Source organism: Stigmatopora nigra, chromosome 1 (assembly GCF_051989575.1).
Source record: "Stigmatopora nigra isolate UIUO_SnigA chromosome 1, RoL_Snig_1.1, whole genome shotgun sequence".
In the NCBI taxonomy this organism is placed as follows: Eukaryota; Metazoa; Chordata; class Actinopteri; order Syngnathiformes; family Syngnathidae; genus Stigmatopora; species Stigmatopora nigra.
Genome location: NC_135508.1, coordinates 21,047,501 through 21,069,979, shown reverse-complemented (window position 1 = coordinate 21,069,979; position 22,479 = coordinate 21,047,501). Strand labels below are relative to the sequence as shown.

At 42.3% G+C, this 22,479-nt stretch overlaps 1 protein-coding gene across 2 annotated transcripts; it reads right to left on the bottom strand.

Annotated features, from left to right (window-relative positions):
• Window positions 1–180: 180 nt before the first annotated feature.
• On the bottom strand, window positions 181–14,855 carry fignl2 (fidgetin like 2). 2 transcript variants are annotated; one of them, XM_077731694.1, is made up of 3 exons: window positions 14,717–14,855; window positions 13,094–13,234; window positions 181–3,394 (listed from the first exon to the last, which is right to left on the bottom strand). In XM_077731694.1, exons 2-3 carry the CDS (start codon window positions 13,116–13,118, stop codon window positions 1,356–1,358), a joined length of 2,064 nt encoding a protein of 687 aa, XP_077587820.1. In that variant the 5' UTR covers window positions 13,119–13,234; window positions 14,717–14,855; the 3' UTR covers window positions 181–1,355. The 2 variants fall into 2 exon arrangements, with proteins under 2 accessions (XP_077587820.1, XP_077587827.1); XM_077731701.1 differs by lacking the exon at window positions 14,717–14,855 and having other exon boundaries at window positions 13,094–13,609.
• Between the last annotated feature and the right edge of the window lie 7,624 nt (window positions 14,856–22,479).

Sequence of the window (22,479 nt, the reverse complement as noted above, 5' to 3'; positions counted from 1 at the left end):
AACAGTTTACAGCGCCTCCCTTGCCTACTACATCTGCAATAGACTCCAGCTCATCCCCAAGGACAACAAGTACTATAAATATGGATAGCTGGATGGATAACACTTCCTTTTGGTAGCAAATATAATCGCACTGAAGACTAATGGCACGTCAATGTTTGTTAGATTCACCTAAAACAAGTACACTCTGGAAAAAAAACTTTAATTTTTTTCATCAACAACAATAACCAGTTTGTGCAACAAAAAAAATCAAGTTGTGTATCCTACTATAATAATTCTTGAAGACAATCATACTCCCATTAACAACTACAATAAAAAATAAATGTTAAAAACAAAAAAGAAAGACATTGATATATTCATATATAATAATAAATGGATTTATGGCATCAAATATCCTTTGAAATACCTGATTTACATTCAATGTGACTCTTGTACCATAATTCAAGTTTCTCTCCTGAGGATAAAAGCCCAGCTGCTAAGTGTCTTTTCAGGGGCTTTTGTCCTTGCGCTCACCACCGTGAAGTGACGGTAAAGATTTCATACATTCTTTATTTTCTTATATTTGAGGTAAAGACTTTCCTGAGCATTTCAAACAAGACAACATAGAAAAGAAACAGACAAACACGTGGTGTGCAGGTGGGACCACAGCAGTGGAGAAGGAATGTGCGTGGCATTCATTTAGTGGATGTCGATTTTCAAGGACAGCAAAACGAAACATTTCATCCCATTTGACAATGAGTTTTGTGGTCAAGTCAACAAAGTGACGAGTAGAAACTTTGGACTGGATGGCATAACTGTTGAGTATTTGGTGAGCAGCTAGCTAGCATTGGAGCTTTGATCATTTGCTTTGATTAGATCAATGGAACATTTGGCTTGTTGTGTTTTTTTGGTCAAAGAATGTTGCTGATCCCAAAGCAAAGGTGAACACAAGCTTGGGCGAGTACAAGGATGTGAACTTGCAATAAATAGGATCCTGAGAGAAGCAGAAAAAAATGGGGGAATTTTCCAAACCCTGATTATCCATTACCTTAGACCACACAGCTTGGCGAGAAATCATTGATTTTTTTTGTCCTTAACACAGCCAAAACTGGATGTTTTTAAATGTGTACAAATGGCCATTTGATTTTCCCATTGTATGCCATACCACTTCTCAAGGTCAATTTCTTTTCTTTGGGGAAAAACAGAACACATTTTGGTCATCCATAGCCTTCTGAATGCCGGTGAAGTAAATGTGTTTGTTTCTGTAAGCTAGGCTGACTCTTTAGGCTGAATGATTTTCAATTAAAAACACTTTTAAAAAAGAACCCCCCAAAAATCCAAGGGTTGGATTTAAATACAATAACTGATCTTCAGTGTCTTCAGTGGCTATACATCTTGCTCCACTCTTCACATGTGTCCGGCTCTTTAGGGATGTTATGTGCACGCACCTTGCAAAAGGCGCTCTCAAAGTCTGTGAAGGCTGGGGCTTTTCCATGTATGGCTCCGGAGGGGCCTGACGCTGAGGAGAGAGCCTGCTGGCTTAGTTGGAGCAGTTCCCACACTGAGTAGCCTTCAGTACGTTGCAGTACCAGGCTCAACTCCTGCTCACTCAGATTGAATCCCTGAGGAGAAAGCGTCTGCAGCAATACTTGTCTACGCATGCCAGCGTCCGGCAGGCCGACGTGATAGCGCTTTGCGAAGCTGCGATGGAGCGCGTCTTGCAGTAGATCCGGCCTGCCGGTGGCGCACACAACAATCACCAAACCCGTGCTGAGCTGGGCCTTTTCCAAGAAGGTCCGCAGTGACTGTCTCAGGCCCTCCTCCTCCATGGTTTCTACTTGGCTGAGTAGCACCACCGATGGATGCCGTGCGTTTGCCACCTGTAACACAGACCCCAGAATGTGCTCTGCCTCGGCCTTCCCTTTCAAGGCTAACAAGGCGCCGCTCAGGCGGTAGAGGGAAGCTCCGATCTGTGTGGCTAGGGAATGAGTCAATGTGGATTTACCCCCTCCACGAGGGCCAAACAACAGAATGCTTCTTGGTGGCTGTATCATTTCACTGGGCCTTAGCACTGGCCACAATAGATCTTCCTCCAAGGCAGCCTTGACATGGGTGAGGCCAGCCAACTCACCCCAGCTCAGAGCTGGGCTGCAATCCAAAATGTCGTCGTTGATAAGGTTCAACACGTGGGGGTCCATACTCTTCAGAGTCTCAATAGTTGGACTGCACAATGAAGATCGTTTGTGGGCCTTGGAGCGCTGTTGTTGTTGTTGCTGCTGCTGCTGCTGCTCAGTAAAAACCTGCTCTGCCACCACATTATCTCCTGTCAAGCCAGCAGGAGGGCTGTACTCTCCACCTGTCCCATACAGAGGAGATACCAGGGGCTGTGAGGACACCTTGTTGGGCTTAAAATTTTGTGGATCTGTGCTAACTGTTGAACTAAAGCTGTTGCCGCGACACTCTGTTTTGTCACTTAGTACTCTGTACGGTGAGCTCCTGCCATCCTTCAGCGGCTCATAACTGTATTTCCTGTAACAAGTGCTATCCCCAATGTTATTCTCTTCTACAGCCATCTCAAATGCTTTTCTTTTCAACACTCCACTGGACTCTGATGTTGCAATATTGGCGTTCTGGTAACTGTAGTTGGTTCCTACCAATGAGGGCCTGGGGGGAACAGGAGTAGGTGCTGGTAAACTTGAGTGCAAGTATGTTGCAGAGGGGTGGCTATAGCTGGGGGCTAGGCTGTTGTGAGGAGGGTATGTGCTTGGGGGGTAGCTGTAGACAGGTGTTGTCGGGCTATAGCTGGGCACGAGAGTGGTAGTAGATTGAAGTGTATGAAGGGAGGCAGGAGGAAGTGCTGCACCGGGTTGGGGACAGTATCCAGAAGAGAGATAGGTGCCATTGTAGCTTGAGGGGTAGTCGAGGGATCCACTGCAGGAGCTGCCGCCACAGTCGGAGAGGTTGCTGTTTACAACCGACACACTGCTGTTTCCAGCAGGGCTCGCACTTGTGGACACGGCCTTGGAAGCCGACAGGTTGTCGTGGCCTCCAGGAGGCACAAGGGAATAAGATGCATCAGTGCTGTGGGTCAGCTGCCAAGGCTCCAGTTCTGTCTTCTGGCCACTGAGGCTCCCAAAGGCACTAGGCTCCGAGTAGGGTCCCACAGTAGGTGGGCGCTCGTACGCCGTGCCAAGTCCGCCGGAGTACTTTTCGGCATAGCGCTTCAACAGATTGGAAGCTGTGAGGGCAGAGATGTCGTCGTTTGCCCAAGAGTAGTTGAAGGAGCTGCGACTGCGGCCGGAGTAGAACTCTGATTTGTGTGCCGGAGAAGAAGTTGTGGAGGAGACGTCCAGGTGTTGCTCGGGCCACTGGCTGAGGGGCTGGGCATGCTCTGGGTTCCAGTGCATTTTTAATATGCCTAACAAAAAAGGAAAAGACAATATCATTAGCAATCATTACCACGTTGAAGAGTGTTTGCTTTTTTCATATACGTCTTTGGGAAACAAAATATAATAATATTACAGTCATACTAATTCTACTGTCTCGTGTTAGGAGAACGTTAAAAAATATTCCGGTAAAACTTTGTTTATTCGTTTATATTTATTAGAAGGGTGGTGCTCCAACTTACACAAAGAATATTTTTTTCATACGACTATGATTATCTAAAGTAATATTTGGTTCTTTAGATGTTTTGGTGGACAAATGCCTACTAGTGGACATTGGATTAGAGAGAGTGAGAAAGAACGATAGGGGGTTGGGTTTGTAAGCGCAGCATTTCAGCAGCTATTCATCAACACAGTTACCCATGGAACATTGGAAAAGGGGAATGTCTGTTCTGGTGACCAAAGCACATTGCCTTGATTGGAAAGTGTTTGTTTAATCATGACATTCCAACAGTACAAAATCACAGAACATGATCCTCATCAAAATGTTTGTTATTTGATTTTTATCGCAAAGTGTACTGCTAAAAGTAGCGAACATTATTACAAGGACTTGACGAAGCCTCGTGCTTCCTCATGCTGAGGCACTATCTTGACATTCCACACATAACTTGGCATTATTGAGCTGTCACGAATTAGCCTGAAGTTGGGAGAGAGAAAGAGAGAGCGAGAGAGATACTGGCGCCATCACTGGCCTTACGGCTTTGATTATGATTCATTATTCATAGCTGTCTGTATGTGTGGAGCCAGGATTCTTATTGCCATCCAAATCAAATCTCTATCTCCAGTCTGATATTCTACACACAGCTAAACTTTGGCCTTCCTTTACTCTCTTTCCAAACCTCTGTGTGTGTGCCTGTGTGTCAGATTACACACATTATTTATTCACTCAGATGTGACCAGCAGACCAGATGGCTGTGGGATTATCACGTCCTTCATATTCAAATCCATTCCCTTTAAATTCCCATTGGCTTTCGTAGTTCAAGTACTTCCCTTAAGCTATCGGCTTTGACACCCGCCACAGCCAAGACTCACCAGAATCGCTTCTCACATTCGCCAAACCCGAGACCCCAATGGCCGTTTATGTTTGTGGACTGAATCACAGTTCTTTGTCCTGGCTAGAGAAGGCATATATGTCCTGAAGGTCCTTCCCATCTGCAGCCTGACCAGTTTCTGAGCAGCCCCAATAATGGGGCCTGTGTGTGACAGAGATGGATGAGAGCCCAAGGGAGCTCATAAAACCTGCAGCGGAGAGGCAGGCATGGAAGGAAGGAGGGAGGAAGGAGGGGAAAGTTGACAGCAGGCGCTACGTCCTCTCAAAGCGGGCCAGAGCGGACATTAGAGGACTCATTGAGGCAGGCTAACTGCTGTCCACTCCATCATCAGTGTACTGCCGCCGCAAAATGGACTTCTTTCAGAGCAAATCTCCACCACTGCATACACCCCCACCGCCCAATGTGCTGGACAGATGCCCACGTGCATCCCAGGAAGTGTTCAAATTGAGACTGATTATTTGCTCAAGGTGCACAATGTACTTTGTTTTACAGCAACTGCGCTCCGTGCTTTCGCATGGTGTCCCATTTTGAGCGTTAGCAATTTAAACGCTCCACACGGCAGTAGTGCTGTGCAGATGGATTCACTGAAGGAGCCGAGATTGCAGTTCTCGAAACCTGGACAATGCGCACATTTTGTCATTAGATTTCAATCAGGCTGCATTGTGCGATGTTCTACTTTCAACACGTAATATGGAATTGCTGGCTGGCTACAGCAATTCACAGTAAAAGACATCCAATTTCAAATATTCTGTTTTGAGTCTCACTGAAAGCAAGTGCTGAAAGCAATGTCCCTTTGACAAGGTTGTATTTGTACAGTGAGGACAAAAAGGTTGATAAATTCCTATGGGTTTCATGTAATCAAGTGCAGGGCAGGCCTTGGAAAATGCAGATAGAAAACTAAAATGAATTCTTTTGTACATTACTAAAGATGTAACTACTGTACATTGAGCCAGGAGATATACACAGGCCTAGAAAAAATGTCTGTAAAAAAAAAAGAAAAGAAATATTTGCACATTATCCAATTTTTACTGCATCCAAAATAACCCCTCTTAAAATCTCTCTCATCTCAATTTCTAAACAGCTTTATCCTCACTAGCGTTGCGCGGGGGGCTATCCCAGCTGACTTCGGGCCAAAGATAGGGGACGCCCTGAATTGGTGGCCAGCCAATCGTAGGGCACAATGAGATAACAGCCATTCACGCTCCCACTCATACCCAGGGGCAATTTAGAATGTCCAATCAGCCTACCATGCATGTCTTCGGAATGTGGGAGGAAACCGGAGTACCCGGAGAAAATCCACACAGGCCCGGGGAGAACATGCAAACTCCACTCAGGTGGACTGACCTGGATTTGAACCCGGGTCCCCCACCGCCGACGCGCTAACCACTCGCACCACCGGTTTTATTTTTCACTAACCAAAAAATAATTTGGTATTGGCATTAATTGACTTTTACACGTAATGATGTCATGTACTAAATGAATGCTGTATCGATGCGTACTCAAATTTCTCTAGAATGGAATATATTTTTACATTTAGAAATACTATACATGTATACAGACCATTCACAAACTGTACAGTATGGATTCGAAATTGGGAAATTCTGTCAGCTAAAAAAACAAAAACAAAGTACAATTATTTTCATTGAAGCAGACACACTGCTGGACATTTTGTGAGTGGCCGCAAGTAAATTTTCTGCTGGCCAGTGACCTCAGCATACAAGGAGATAGATTAAAAGAAATGTGTGTGCGTGTGTGTGTGTTGGGGGGGCATATGCACATGAAAACTTGCCATTGCATGGGTGAGTGTTCCATGGTCCCAGGGGGGACAGATGTTCCTTTACTGACCGCCTTACTGTCTGTGCGGCCATTGTGGTGGACTCGCATCCAGCAGACGCGCGCAACTCGGACAATCGCGTTGGCCCTGAGACAAAGGCCGAAGGATCCTATTGTGAGAGACCTTTCTAATTATGGAAATCTTATTAATCTATTCAACAGCAGTCCACAGAGAGCTTTTGTGCGGGCCTGGGATTTATCGAGTGAGCAGCGTGAGCTTCATCCTTTTGTCGGTGTGCTTGAAAAAGACAGTGGCACAGTTCACTTTGGCCGAAACCAAACCGACTTGGGTCAAAAACGTCATGTAAACCTTTGGGAAATATTTGGCATCACATGAAGGCACTTTGAAGCTTACAGGAAATTTGATGATTTGTTTGCAATATTGAACTGCCAGTTAAAAAAAAGCCTACTTATACAAGTACTAAATGATTTGTATTTTCTCCAGTAGTGTTTTAAAAACATTTTAATTTGTATTCTTAAAGGCTTTCTACCTAAAACTATCCCAACATTTGGATTTTCCAACAAGAGATCTAGGCCATTTGAGCATGAGCCCCATCAGACTAACACATAAGAAATAAGAAAATGGCAAACAACAATAAATACAGCTAGCTTAAGTAGACATTTCCTTCACTCGCCTCAGCCATGAAGACATGGAGTGACATTTCCCAATCTTGACACTTCCTTCAGGGACGCAATTGTCATTTTTCTGAGCATGGTCCATAGAAGTGCCAAACAGTTTCATGCATGAGGCTGTCAGCATGATTCTTATTCCAGATGGTCTTGGGGTGTTAAGTGAATTTTCCAAAAAGTGAAATACCCTCATATTAAGGGGTTTTAAATTGAATTTGCAGTAGTTTTCTTTTTCCTGTTTGTTCAGTGTTTTTGAAAGATAATGATTGATAGATTTTGCTGTTATGGAAGAAACCCAAGTAGTTGTGAGTATCAGTTCTCACATTTTCCAAAAACAAAGTATTGCCGATTGAGGTGAAACATTATCTTGGCAGGAAGCCCAGCAATAGAAGGCTCTGGTGCTGTTTCACTGCTCCCAAGAGGCTGCCATCTCCTTCTACCTCTCATGGCACTTTTGTTTTCTCTGCCCCAAGGAGCAAAGCTCGCAAGCCTTCTGGGAGAGTGCGCTATTAAACTGCTCTAATTATATGGACGAGGGCTGTGGATCAATCCAATCAGGGACTCCATCCAGGGTTAAGCATCACCCTAGCCACCCCCATCTCTCCTTTACCCAACGTCAATAGCAAGTGACCAATATCTCCAGATCAGCTTCAACAACTCCTAATGTTGCAGCTTCTAATGACAAATTATTTTGTCATGCACAACTGCTACTCAGCTAAAAAAAAAGTTGGATTCAAGCAAGCATCATGCTGTAAAAAAAAAAAAACTATTACGAAGATAAAATCAATCTTCCCATTAATCGCAAAGGGACTTGAACTGTGGCCTTCAGGTTCAAAAGTCCACACAAATGAGCTATTGCTAGTAGCATTTTAGAAATGTTGCAATATTTTATTCACTTTGTGGTCATTATCTTTAGTTCTTATCCTCATTAGGGTTGGGTGAGTTGGAGTTTATTTCAGATTGAACTGTTAACCATTTAATTGTAGGGTATATTTAGACAACTCAGGCAATTTAGAGGCTTGAGTAATTAACATAGGTTTCTTTGGGAATGCCAGAGAAAGCCTGGGGAAAATTTATGGGGAAAATGGACAATCCCTGTAAAGGAACATGATTTAAGATTGACATTCGACCAGGTCATTTCATTTTGTGGGGATAAAATCAATCGAAACGGGACCATTCTGGTTTTCTTAGAATTATACTCCTGGACTCAAAATGAAACATACAAAAACAGTAATTTTGAAACAGGCATTTTAAATACCCTTGAAATATAATTATTGACTACATTGTACAAAATGAACCATATAAGGGGGATCTATATATATAGAGTGGATAGCGGTTCACAGTTCTATGTATATTAAATTATTTCTTCACATTGGTGGTCGGATTAAAAAAAGGCAGATACCAATACACGTTAAATTGCTAATTATCGGTGCCAATAATCATAAGAGTAAAGGTGGAACTGTATATGTAGTGTATAAGTAACACTAAATTGATAAATGCAAAAGCAGTTGAGCATGCGTTGATTTATTTACCCCAGTTAACAGTTCTTTTCATCATCCCCTTGTTGTTGAAGGTAATGACTCACTAAGTTGTTTGGGGTTTGACATTGTCAGGAGGCGCATTCTTAAAAGACCCACAATATCGCACTCAGCCGTCATAAACGCGAGCGTCAGGCAGCTAAGTTTAAAAGAGGCCAAGAAGCCCCATCAGACATTTGGGCGACAGATAACTTGAACCAGGTAACTGTATATTTATATACGCACACACAAATGGCGCTGTATGTTTCTTGAGACATCTGCAACATCAAAAAAGAGCAAAGGTTTGTGCCAAAAAGTCAGCCAGAGGCAAACGGTCTTGAGAATCTGTTCCATATCAGTTAGTTATCTTGATTTGTTGTCCCACCAGGAGGCCTCTCAAGTCATCTGTTCACAACTTCATGGTGATTTATGACACTAATATCAAGGAGGACATTCTCAGTGGGCTTGGGCAGTCCTGCCTTCGCTCACGACTTGGCCCGTCATAAAAAGAGCAATCTTACAGGCCTGCTGCATTTCACCTCGTGGCAGGTGGAGATGCCGGGAAATTGTCTCTGGACCTTTGCTCACTTTGCCATGGAAAACACATTTTATTAACTCTGGTTGCACACCAAATGAATTGCTTTCACATATTGTGTGCATGTATGGCGTACAGACCCTGGGTGCCAAATAGATTGGGGCATATTGGCAAAAAGATTTTCAAGGAAATCCAAGGTCAGTCCTTGAAGAGGATGATAAAGTGGGGATCTCCAAATTCTGTGTATATTTGACCAGTATATTATGATAAAGGTGTGTGTCAAACACTGAGCCCCCGTCAATAGAAGAAGAAAAAAAACACAATCGCACAGACTTGCACTCGAATATGCACTTGCACAGGCACGTGCTCACTCTGTCAAGGTTTCAAGAAACACTCACAACATGGAAGTGCAGGAGTTTTTTTCAACATTGGCCCGGCGCCCAGTTATATTTAGTTGAAAACTTAAATGTTTGAGTTCTTGGGATAGTTTTTATGTGTTTACGTTCAAAATAAATGTTAAAAATGTAGCAAACACCGCTGTTTATACATAGTGTACTATATATAGTATTTATTTTAAAGGTGGCATGCTTATAATAATTCATTCTTGGCAAAAATAAGATGATAGTTGCGCAAAAACTGAAATTTTAGAGGTCATATTTGCTCATTTTCAGTGTTTTCTTGATAGTAACCAAGATGATCTGACAATGAGCTCAATATCAATAACTACTGTATTGTACTGCTGCTAAAAGTGTGTTTTTTTTTGGAAGTCCTGTCCTTTCTGTTCTGCCTGTTTGGAAAAAAAACCCAGAGTGACGATTATAAGGATCAAAGTTTTTCTTGCTGAGTCTTTGGGGTGGGGCCTGCAGCCAAGCCAAACTGCTTGATGGCACTTGCTTATCATTGATTAATTGACAAACCTGTTCAGAATTGCTAATGCCGGTGCAGCACGGCAAGGCAAAGTCCCATCTGCAAGCTTACTCAATTTACAGCCCCTTTTAGCGTACTCTCCAAATGAGAAAGCCTGCAGAATAATTGCTGGATGCGTCACTTCATGCTTGTAATTTTAGAAACAACTCCCCCAACCCCCATGGCTACTAACACACGTCCACAAATGGCAGGAGCCTGTCCGCTGCCCCCTCCCCTTCAAGAAAAACAGGGTCCTTATTTTGTGTGACTGCAGGCAGGCTTTGGGTCATTGTGTCCACTAATATATCAAAGAGCAGCTGTTCTCAGACACCGTGATGACCAATCGCTCCGTCCATCTGTGCTGCTTGCCAAATCTCCTCTCTATATTCTCATTTCTCTGTCACAGTGATCGCATTAGGCTTCCCGTATGATCCCAAATGATCAAACGCGGGATGCTTTGTGACCGCTGCAAAACAAACCCCTGATAGAAAAACGATCCGAGGGTGTTATATTGCAAGTGTCATCTATTAGGTGTTTCGACGTGAACGCATTGCAAACTGCAGCCTCAGGAATTCATTCGTGTGATTCTATCCAAATGAGCTTTCTTAATTGGGCCCTTAACCGTAGTTACGGTCTCCCTAATGAGCTGATGAAGCCTCAGAGAGCAAGAGCAGAGGGCCGTTGGACTGGCGGGGTAGCTAACCTCCGTTTTTTTGCTCCTACGCACACAATCACATGCAGAGGGGCTAATTAGAGCCCATTCACACCCCATGCTAATGTGTTTACTCAAGGGCCTCACACTCCCGGCCACAAAAGCACTCATGCCACTTGGCCTCACAGTGGTGATGGGCACCAACGTGACCCTCTGGCATGAAAACCAGCAGTTTTTTCCCCCCCTCTTCAATGCAAACTACTATATTTGCAGGGAAAATGCTCAGTAAGCATAAAACAACGGAGCAAAGAAGAAGGTCGAAAGATGAGGCAGTGGAGAGATGTAAAATCTTCCCGAGCTACACAGCCACTCACTTTGTCTTGTGCGCAATATTTAAGAAAAGGTATCCTCCCTCCAGCAGGGGTCTCGAGCAATGAGAGTGAGGGCACTCACGGGTTGGTGGCCTGGGACTGATTTAAGAGTTTGTTTGAAGTACAGATTACAGATTCTTTGCACCAAATCCCTCCAGGAGTATCCATGGCCCCTGGAATCTCTCTCAGGTTTCCTCTCAGGTCCGGCCAAGGTCTGCTCTCTGCAGCCCCAAATCCGGTGGCCGCAGACCAAAGAGACGGCTATCGGACATAAGAATAACAACAGAGGCTCCGCGAAGGAGAAAAAAAAATACTTCCTTGAGCTCAAGGTATATATGGTGTTAGGAGATAGGGAATTCTTTCAGGAAGGTGAGAACCTTCGCAAGTCCCTCACGGTCCGATTTGTGCAGGCAAAAACACAAGTGCTGTCTTTCGTTCAAAGGCAGCGAGTGCAAGGGTGTGTTTGCGCGTCACAGGCGTGCGAGTCAATACGACGACCATCTAACACTGCCATGTGTGTTCCGACACACATATGCCACACCTACAGTGGTGGGCACAAATGATCAATACACAACAATCAAGGAAACGGTTAAATAACAACAATTATCATTTAAGCTTCACCGGATGGAGACTTCATTCACTGCTAACAATTCCACCAGCAGTTCATCACATTCGTTGGGTCAATATGGGCTGCCAGGCTGCACGGAGCTAATGGAACAACCAGTAAAACACGCCTTGACGGTAAGCAGCACAACTTCCTTGCACTAATGCATTTTTTTGTTAATCTTACAAACAACAACAAATGTATTAAGTTATATATGGCCATACTATAACATTTTTGATACATGAATTTTCAGCAATGTTATATTCCTTCCACTGATTAAAACATATATCATATGAATATAATGACAAATTATAGTTGACATATTTGTTTTTATCCATTAGAGAATTTAAATTTGCTGTCAATTATTTTGTGTTTTGGGATTTATAATGTGATAATTTTGCTTGCCATTGCACACCCACTTTCCAGCAATTTACTCTTTATGCAAAGAAATATCAATTTTAATTATGAGGTAATACATTTGAATGAAAAACTTATATGTTGGTTTCTTCCTCTTCTTGTAGCTATCATCCACAGTGATCCCTCGCTACAACGCGGTTTACTTTTCACTACTTTTCGTTACTTCAGGATTTGTATCGTGCATTGTGTTCTGCATTCTTATTGGTTAAAAAGTCAATCCGCTTCTCTACCTGTGTGTCAATTACGTTGCAGTTTAATATGTACGTACGTACGTGCAAATTTTCTTAGAATTTGGAGTTTCTCTAAAACCCATAATGTTGACAAACTGCTCTGGACCGACAAAAGCACCTGCGGCAGGGCCCAAAAAGCATAGGAAGATGCTATCTATCGCAGATAAGGTTAATCTTCACAATTTGAAGCATTCTGTTCACATTGATGATTATAATTATTATTTGACAGTAAAGTACAGAAGTTATTTGTTGAAAAAAAAAGTTTCTGAGCTACAGTATTTTGATTGTGAAACAAATGACTGGGCCTGTAAAATAGTTTGTTCTTTCTTTTCAATGTATAATAGAGTATTTAATTGTATAATAATTGTAAAAAATCACAGATTTTTGGAACGTAACCCCCCCGAAAAACAAACATAGGGTATACTGTATAGCTAAAGTGCCTTTGAAGCTCGCTAAAGAAATAGAGGAACTACGGAGGCTGAGGCAGCACCATGCTGGCTGCCAAACAATGCCGTTTTCGACTCTAATGAAGCCCGGTAGGGGTGCGGGTAGGCTTGGAGCCGGGGGCCAAATGAGGAGGTTGGGGGGCAAGGCCAAAAATGGACATGTCAGTTATTAGGTCAGCACTGACAACGGAGAAAAAGAGAACAGTGCTTGTGTGTTGCAAAGTCATAACAAGCTAAATGAGCTGTAAATGATCCACCTCTTTCCTTAGAGAAATGACTGAATGTGTTTTTGTTTTTTTCTCATCTGATCACAAACTACGCAATAGAACGCCCACACCTGCATGCTTTCGTAGTTGTTGAGCCGAGGAGTTTTGACTCATCGATTGAGGCAAAGTCCAACCACGGCCTGACTTGTCGGCTTGTTTGTTATGACACGAGTGCAGAAGTGGGGAGGGAGAAATAAAAGGTGCAAAGTACTCACTAGAGGGGACAATGGGACTCAGCATTCTGTGGAGCTGGTCTTAGTGAAGAGGAATGCGGTTGTGTGAACGCCGGCGACGGTTAGCGTCTTTTGGGCTGTAGTCCATCGCTGGCATGCATTTGCACGGATGACGCCACAGCCCTGCGAGGAAAGAGAGTTGACAACAGCCCACGTGACAATTAAACACCTAAACTCAAAGAAAGACAACAAAACTCTATCTACTCTGTGCAACAGCGATACAGAGCGATCTCAATGTCTGCTTGGTGGAGAAAAAAAAGAGAGCGCAAACAGGCACACACAAGAGGGCTTATTATAGTCAAGCATTAAGCTGATTGTGAAGCTGCGCGCACCCTCAAAAGAAGGCTTTCTAAAATCTGCCTCACAAAAAGAGACTCGCGCATACCAGCGCTCTACACACTGGGCCAATAAAGGCTGCCTTCTTTGCACACCAAACAATTTGGCCATTGCTGCAGAGGAAATCAATGAAGAAAATGTCTTCTCTTATCAAAAAGTGAACTTATTCATCAACCGAAAAACTGGATGCTAGTGCAAATATTTCAGTCAAAACCTCATTTGGGGGATATACTATTTTACTCATGTACACCTGCTTTGTCAATTGTTTACCGTGAAACACCTGAATTTCTGTCTACTCGAACAATAGACTGCACAATAATGTTGATGGGCATACTATTTTGTTGTAGAAGAATCTTTCAAAACTCCATTTCATATGATTTATCTTTTGTTTTTTTCTTTCCCTATACTTGAAATAACCCCTCTCTGCTCTGCTTGTCTGCCATTGGCATGAAAGAGAAATGATCCAATAAGCAAAGGTTTATGACAGGCCACAACGTTTACCACTTGGCCCACAATTACAAACTACAGCTTCCACTTTGAAGCAAAGACTGACATTGCCCTTGCACATGACAACTTTGGAAACAGTGATGGAAATATTATCATGTTCTTTCCTTCCTTCCTTCCTTCTATCTTTCCTTTCTTTTCTATCTTCTCTCCTTTACTCATTTCTTCCCTCGTTCATATCTTCCCTTCCTTCCCATCTTTCCTCCTTCCTTCGTATCACACTTCCTTCCCACCTTTCCTCCTTCCTTCGGATCACACTTCCTGCCTTGTTTCCTTCCTTCCTTCCATCCTTCCTCCCATCCTTCCTTCCTTTCTACCATCCTTCCTTCCTACCTTCCTCCCTCCCTTCCTCCCATCCTTCCTTCCTTCCTCCCTCTCTTCCTCCCTTCCTCCCGTCCTTCCTTCTTTCCTTCCTTCCTTACTTCCTTCCTTCTTTCTTTCTTTCCTTCCTTCTTTCCTTCCTTCTTTCCTTCCTTCTTTCCTTCCTTCTTTCCTTCCTTCTTTCCTTCCTCCTTTCCTTCCTTCCTTCTTTCCTTCCTTCTTTCCTTCCTTCTTTCCTTCCTTCTTTCCTTCCTTCTTTCCTTCCTTCATTCCTTCTTTCTTTCCTTCCTTCTTTCCTTCCTACCAAGCAACCTTCCTTCATTCCTTCCTTCCTTCCTTCTTTCCTTCCTTCCTTTCTCACTTCCTTCTTTCAGTAACCAGCAAGTGTGACTTCTGAAGTCATAAGAGTGACGAGAAAGAGAGAAAGAAAACATGCAGCTTTACCTATTCATGCTTGTACGTCCTCCATCCCATCTGAAAGCAATGTTTGGTAATCCCGAGAGCAGACAGGACCAGGCCACAGTGTGTATATGTGTACTGCTTTGCTTTTTTCCCCACATATGGGACAGAACTCTTCACTCACTCCACACACCCCTCTCTCTCTCTCACTCCCTCTCTCTCTCTCTTTCTCTCCCTCCCTCCCTCGCACTCTCTTCCCTCCAGTGTTGGCCAGTGACAAGAGAGTGAACACTCCCCTCCCCCATGGATCTCCAATCCCCTCCACCTCTTTCCTCCCAGAGAGCAAGAGCCAGAAAGAGAAAGAGAGAGCGAAAGACAGAAATATGGGCAAATAGGAGGGCAAATGGACGGATAGATGCTTTGGGGACCACTAAATTTTTCATGCATTTTTAATAACGATACCCATGCTTGGAAACACTTTTGCATTATTACGGCATTTTGAGCTCTGCCATTAATCGGACGAATAATGTTAACCAAAGAGGTTCAAAATGTAGTTTTGAGAGATCATAAACAAATGTGTTGGCTGTATTGAAACGATAACTCAAACAACTGCAAAAGCCTCAAACAATGGTTTGCAGCCTTTTTCATGGAAGGAGCAAATTGTAGAAAAAAGAAAGAAAAACAGCCACAAATATTATTTAAGTTAACATATTAAGTCAGAGGTTTGGTGAGAAATTTGTGTTTAGGGAATTGAGAAAATCAACCTGACCTAACTAACACACATAGAAGTTTTTAATGCTTTTCTGGATAAGGCAACACCTTTGCACAGCCTGATCGTTTCAAAGCCGTGCATATTCAGTTTCTGAAGAGAGCAAACAGTAAATTTAGACATAATACCAAGCATTGGCTCTTTTCCTATCGGCGTCGCCACACGGGATTGAGCTCAGTTCGGGATATTGAAAGAAGACTGCCTTATTGGTGCTGAGGCAGCAGTATGTGGACACGGGCAACATGCTGAGTCCAGCACTAGTATAAAAGACCCTTAGGGCGTCGGAGCACACAAGCGGCCAAAATTGAGCAAAATGACACAAAAGGGTTGAAACATGAAGAAGAGTCTGGCAGGTATGGCTGCATACATTCGCCTCAAGCTCACATGAGTGAGTTTGACAGATGTCACTCTACAAGACCTTGCCTCCAACCTTCCCAACCTCGTTTTTATGCGTGAATGTGAAAACTCAGTCTACAGAGGACATCAAAATGTGGCGAACTTGCTCTTTTTCTGCAGCTTTTTAGATCACTTTACACTCATTGCCTCTTAATCTTTTCTCATTCACTTGTATTGATGGTTATAGATATCCAATCCATTTGAGAAGTAACTTCTATTTTTATCAAAACCTAATGTAGAAGTCATTTTGGGCTTTTTCAGCTCTTTGGTCTGATTGCAGTGGTATGGATTCAGCCATCTTATATTTTATCAACCTCACATAACATGTCAATATTATCACGTGAGAGAATGTCCAATTGTGCATGTAGACGCAAAGGGAGCTGTTTTAAGATACTTAAGTGAGAAAAATACATTGTAAAACATCTTTGTTTTCTGGTATTTGGTCTTTTAGTTTTATTTGATGTTCAGTCTATTTATTACTTTTTTTTTACAGTTACAGTGGTGCTTTCACGGCTCTATGATGAGAATACCCTGATTTCCGTCTGATAGTATCGCTTGTCAGTGACCCTCTCTGAAGCCCCACACTGAAATTAAATAAATAAAAATAAACCAAAAATAACAGGTAGGTACAGTGCAATTGGAAAGTTTTGTGAGTTTTGGTGGGTACCTCTTGATTGAGGGTCAATGGAGAGATATAGAAGGCAGACAATAAAGTGGTGGCAGGCTGAAAATGACTTGTGAATAGACTGGGGCTACAGGTTAACACCCTCACATTTGACCTCATACTCTTGGCTTCGTCAGCTCAACATTTTCATTCAGAAGGTTGTTCACCCAATGATGAAGTGTGTTAGCAGATCAGCTGCTTTCATCAAGTTAAACTGATGATTCAGGCTGGGTTTAATTCAGTTAACATGGAAATCTGCACGTAGCATCAGTGCAAAAGCATGATTTTCTCAGCAAAAACACGTCGACATTGTACAGTAGTATACATGCACAAGGGACTGCTTAGCTGAAAAGCGGAAGCCGACTTGGTCAGAGTGCAAAATAGGGAGTCCGAATCACTTGATTTGGTGGATCTGCTAATCCCGAAAACTGAGCCAATACCTTAGAAATGTTTGTTGAAGAGGGAAAAATTGTGCATCCAAATGTACTGTATATGTATTTTTTTGCAATGTACCTCTGGAATATTTTAATTTATAAAAGTAATAATGCAATCGGATAAATTGAGCTCTCTGGATTGTGATTTTTTTGACTATTATATTGTCGCTGGACATTTTCTCTCTTTTTGTTAACTTTTTTGTGTGAATATGGATATATAATATAATACTGTATTTGTACTCTTTCATTGGCATTGCCAATTATAGACATCAAGTCAATTTTAATTATAAAGGCATTGAGTTATCATGTTTCACTCCAACTGAGTAAAAAAAAAAAATAACCCAATCTTTTTTAGCCGATTCCAACCTTTTGAAAATAATCTGATCAAGCCAGATTTCTGGTAGGATGAAATGATTATTTCAAAAGTAGTAAATGAATCATCTTTGAAGGTAAGGATATTTCTCTTTTATCTTAGAGTCAACTGCATTCTTTATAGATATCCCAATTGTAATGGAGCATTTAACTATGCCACGGCTATTTACTACTTCCCATTATGTGTGGAGACATCCTGTTAAACTGATGTTAACTGAGTGGCAAAGAAACCATGCACACTCATCACAATGCTGCAAGCAACAATTTAATTTTGCACTTCAGCTTCTCACATCACACACGAGCAGAATTTTTGTTGCATTTGGGCCAAAAGTGTCAAGTAGCCTTTTACCGATTAAAGTCACATAATAGTCATTACCAATAAAATTTGTTCTGGCTATGTTTGACTAAAGAGGAACATAATGGAGTGACTAAAATCCTAATATGTACCATTTGTTGCCGTTGATCTTAATTATCGAAAGAATTGTTGTTATTATTAATTGAGTGAAAAGAAATCTAAAATATACCATTTGCTGATGTTTGTTCTAAATAACATTTTTTTTTAAATAATTGTTATCATAGAGTGAATAGAATCAATGCTGCTTCTGTTGATTTAACAGTTTACATCTGGGGCAAAAAAAAAAGAAAAAGTTTACAGAGTAGAGCTTGGAAATTGACCAGACCTGGCCTGACCTCTGCGGACTAATTGTTTCCAGGACTATTCTAACTGACCTGGAGCAACGCTTCAAAACATCTAAATGCAAATAGCCTTTTTCAGATAACATGATTTCCCCAGATTTATGGCAGATTTATGCAGCGTTAGAGTCAACGAGGAGATAGCAAATCTCCTAATATTATATCCCTATGTGTATGTATGTGTGTATGCATGTGTGTGTGTGTGTGTTTGTGTGTGTGTGTGTGTGTGTGTGTGTATGTGGGTGGGTGGTGATAATCAGTTCCAGGCGCTAAAGGTGGACCAGTATCATTTCATTAAAGTTGAGGAGCGAGTGCAGGAGCTTTGGTCCAGATTAGGGCACAGAGAGAAACTCTACTCCCCGCCCCAGTTGCCCTGAAGAGGCAGTTGAGGCAAGGGCGTGGGGGGGCTGTAGGATTACTAGGCAGGGAGGTGCAGCTGTTTATTATTCCAATTCTATCTCTAACAGCTGAAAATTGGGGAATTAGGCAGCCGCTCTATGCAGTCCGACGGATCAATGTGCTGGGGTTAAACCCCTGTGGCATGGCTCCACACACAGACACAGCTCACACATACACGTAGCACAGAGGTCATCCACAGAACTTAACAGACACATCAGATTTACCGCTCTGAAGTGATAAGACACTCGCAGATTTCGCAGGTCGCCGAGTAACATTAGACTGGGGTAATGGTTTGGCCAAAATGCGACCAAACTTACTTAACAGAAGAGAAACTTGCGTGTAAAGACATTCCCTCACATGGTGTTTGGCCCTGCAAAGTCACGTCCACGCTTGTTATTAATGTGCAGGCACACGGAAACACAAACTTACTAATGGCTTTTTGGCCATGTAGAGATCACAAGTACTAACAGGACAATTCACAACTAAAACCTTTATTTTTTCATCATGTGTTTCACTATCTAGAGGCCTTTAAGGATAACAAAACCCAAAAGAAAACACATCTTACCAAGGTGCGATTGGCTGGCAACCAATTCCGAGTAGTGTCCCTTGCCTACTGCCTACAGTTGGCTGAGATAGGCTCCAGGACCCCCGCGACCATTGTGAGGGTAAGCAATATGATTGCAATGATTACAATCTCTACACTACTTTATACAGTGTTCTTCCATTCAGTCATATATCCTATTTTTACGCACTCCTTTTGTCCACGTGTACTTTTCAGACATTTAACACAGCAGAAGCTGGAAATAATGCAGAAATAAGGACCAGTCTCGTGTAGACAACTTCTGCATGCTAATATACAGGATCAAATCATTAGATGGCCCTGATACTTCAATTTAGGCATTTAACGAAGCATTTTTTTTTAAATAGTAAATAGTTGTGATATATTTCCCCACTGCAAAAGATGACGATCAAACCGAAAATGAGCTATTGTTTTGATTCTGGGTTCACAACAAATATCCCACCCTCCACAATCATCCAATTCCAAGATCAGTTCATTCGTCAAAGGTTGCCACATCTCTGTAGACTACGTCAACTAAAGGGAATTGAGCGGGAAATAGCCTGGAAGTCTTTTCTGAAAGTGTCCAGTCCGTTAAAAAAGACCCGGACAAAGCAAAAGTCTGCTAAAAGCTGCCTGTTGTCCATCTAATCCTTGACGTGGCCATGTCGCCATTGACGACAACGGCAAACAATAGACTCTTTCAGGAGTTGGTCTCCTCCCTGACAGAGTAACAGAACGACAAAGAAAGATAACACTTTGAGTCTGATTTACTTAAAGTTTGTGAGATCGAGTTGCTCACACAAACAGAAATGAAAGGTGTCTTTGGAGTCGTACAATTCAGATTTTTTTTTTACATACTTAACTTGGACTTGGAGTCAGTCACAAGAAAGTGTCATGTGATATGCTCGGACAAAACTCCTTTCAAATCTGCATTTCCTTGTGCTTAGGTCATTTGACTTTAGCTCACTGTGAACATTGGTATTGGTCTGTTGTAAATTGCTTTTAGGAAGAGTGGTTGACAGGTCTGTCTCACAGAATGTTCCCCCCCATGCCTGTGTGGGTATTACTCTGGTTTTGGTCCACATCCCAAAAACACCCCCAATTGTCTGTAAGTATGAGTTTGTGCATGCAAGATTGTTAGCATCCTTGTGCTCTGCGATTGGCTGGACACCAAATCAGGGTGTCCACCGCCTGGTGCTCGTAGCTGGCTGGGATAGATTCCAGCGCCCTTGCGACCCTTTTGAGAATAAGTGGCTTGTATAATGAATGAATGAGCCGATCTATTTTCGTATACTTGCTTGAACCTAATTTAGCAGTGCTTAAATGTTTCATTCCGAAGTAAAAATGACCGAATAAGCAAGTTATCACCTCCTATTTAGAATCGTAAAATGTTGCAATTTTAACAAATCAGAGAAAGCACACGACAAATGGCTTAAACATGCAATCTAACTTTGTCCAAAATCAAAGATGTACTTTCTTCACCAGCAAAAATGGCATTTTTAAATGACTTTCCAAGAGCAAGAGATTTTATCTGGGTAGAAGTTTAGTAAGAACAGCACGTGAAAGCATTAGCGTGTAAGATCAGCCGTCCATGTCGCCATTGATGAATGCAATAAACACAATCCCGTCATAGCCACTTGTACGAGAGCGAAAGTTGAAATGGGCTCCGCCAGCTGATCTGCAATAAAATGATTTCTCTGAGATCAGCCTCGTCTCCACTTTTTGCACCGGGCTGTATCCTCTCCTTTGAGTGCATTTGCTGACCAACAGAAAGGGAAGATGAATGCTTCCATTTCAGAAGTCGAGCAACCCCCCCCCCCCCCCCCCCCCCTTCTCTCATCTTCCTTCAGCCTGAATTCACATTAAACTTGTAATAGCATACGACCCTGCGAGGCGCCAGTCTCATTCAGGTGGGCCATGTTATATGAATGAGATCTGGTAAAATGCCAATATTTATGCACATACATTCACATTCTCATCATGGCACCCGCTTCCAACATAAGGGAAGAGACCAGCTGTCATTTCGAATATCAAATTATTCAGGGGAAATGCACAAACAAGCAGGATTGTGACAAAATATTGATAATGCCAAAACTGCAGGAAAATATCCACCAGACCTTCATTTCGATATTCTCGTCAACTTTGTGTCGTTGCTCCAACCACCAATGAATATTGATTTATTTTATACTAATATTATTATTACCAGTTACAAGTTTGCAGGGGTTTCATTGGAATGCAGAAATTAAGCATCTTAGCAATTTAGGAATTGGGTTTAAAATGTATGTCATTTTCTTAAACCAGGGATGTAGATGTGTCTAAATCATATTTAGTCTAATTTGATAATTACTTTTGACAACAGTTCTTAGATTGCTAATAAATTAACCTGTTTAGTGTATGTATATGGTAATATACTAATACTCTTATGTATGGAGTTTCATGTTTTAATATCGCAATAATATTAGTCATAATTGTATTTTCTCTATCCTTAGTTGTCAGGGCTATAAAATTTGGAGTGGGAAATTTTTATGTACCGTATTTTCCCGACTATAAGGCGCACCGCATCATAAGGCGTAACCTCAATAAATGACATTATTATTTTTCCAAGTATAAAGCACACTGGATTATAAGGCGCCCTATCTATTTTGGAGAATATTTAAGACTTTTTCAGTGTACCTTATAGTCGTGAAAATACGGTACTTATTTTTGAACCAGTTCAAAGACATAGTCTGCCTTTTGCCAGCCAATTGATTTCTTTCAAACATTCATCATTCATACCGCGCATCCTCATAAGGATACAGTGGTTGTGCCGGAGCCTATCCCAGCTGACTTCGGGAAAAAGGCAGAGTGGTACACCCTAGACTGGTCGGCAGTCAGTCGTTGGGAACACAGAGAGACAAATGACCATCCGCGCTCACAATCATACCGCCATCAGCGGGACTCGAGCCCACGCAAGACCACAACCGAAGTCAGGCGAGGGAACATCTAGACCGCGAGGTGTTCTTTCAAACAAAGTTTGTAAAAACATAGATGCGAAAGAAAGAAAAAATGTCCTACTCCACGAAAATCGGTCTCCCGAACTGCAGGCCAGTCCGAAGCAAATGTCCATCCACTTAAAGAGAAACTCGCACGAAAGCAGCTATGAAAGAAGCAATTTCACATGACATTTTCAGGTGGCCTGGAGAGCAATGCCGGGAACCTCTGAAGGACACATTCTCTCCTCTGCAATGCTATAATTCAATCTCTCTGTCAGGATAGCTGTGTCCCAGTGTCTGCTAGCCACGTAATCTTTCTGTAATTGAGTTCCCAATCAGTCATCCATCAATAATGAATTCGGTTGAGAATCTGGTCCAAAAAATCACATTGCTCTGGCCTGCAGCAAGTTCGAAGGTGGCCGCGCTCTAACGGAGCAAAACCATCTACTAGAGATGTAAATCTTTTTCTGGCCACTGTAGCCCCCCCACCTCAAAATGTTAGCACCAAGCCATTTCATGCCGGCAGTATAAAATACAGTGATTTTCTAAT

What these genes read in the sequence shown, in the direction of transcription:
- fignl2 (XM_077731694.1), bottom strand. Translation starts at nt 13,118, where the DNA reads ATGCTGAGTCCCATTGTCCCCTCTA. An exon ending in GAGTCCCATTGTCCCCTCTA is followed by an intron (nt 3,395 to 13,093) that starts GTGAGTACTTTG and finishes CTTTTTTGTTAG; the next exon opens with GCATATTAAAAATGCACTGG.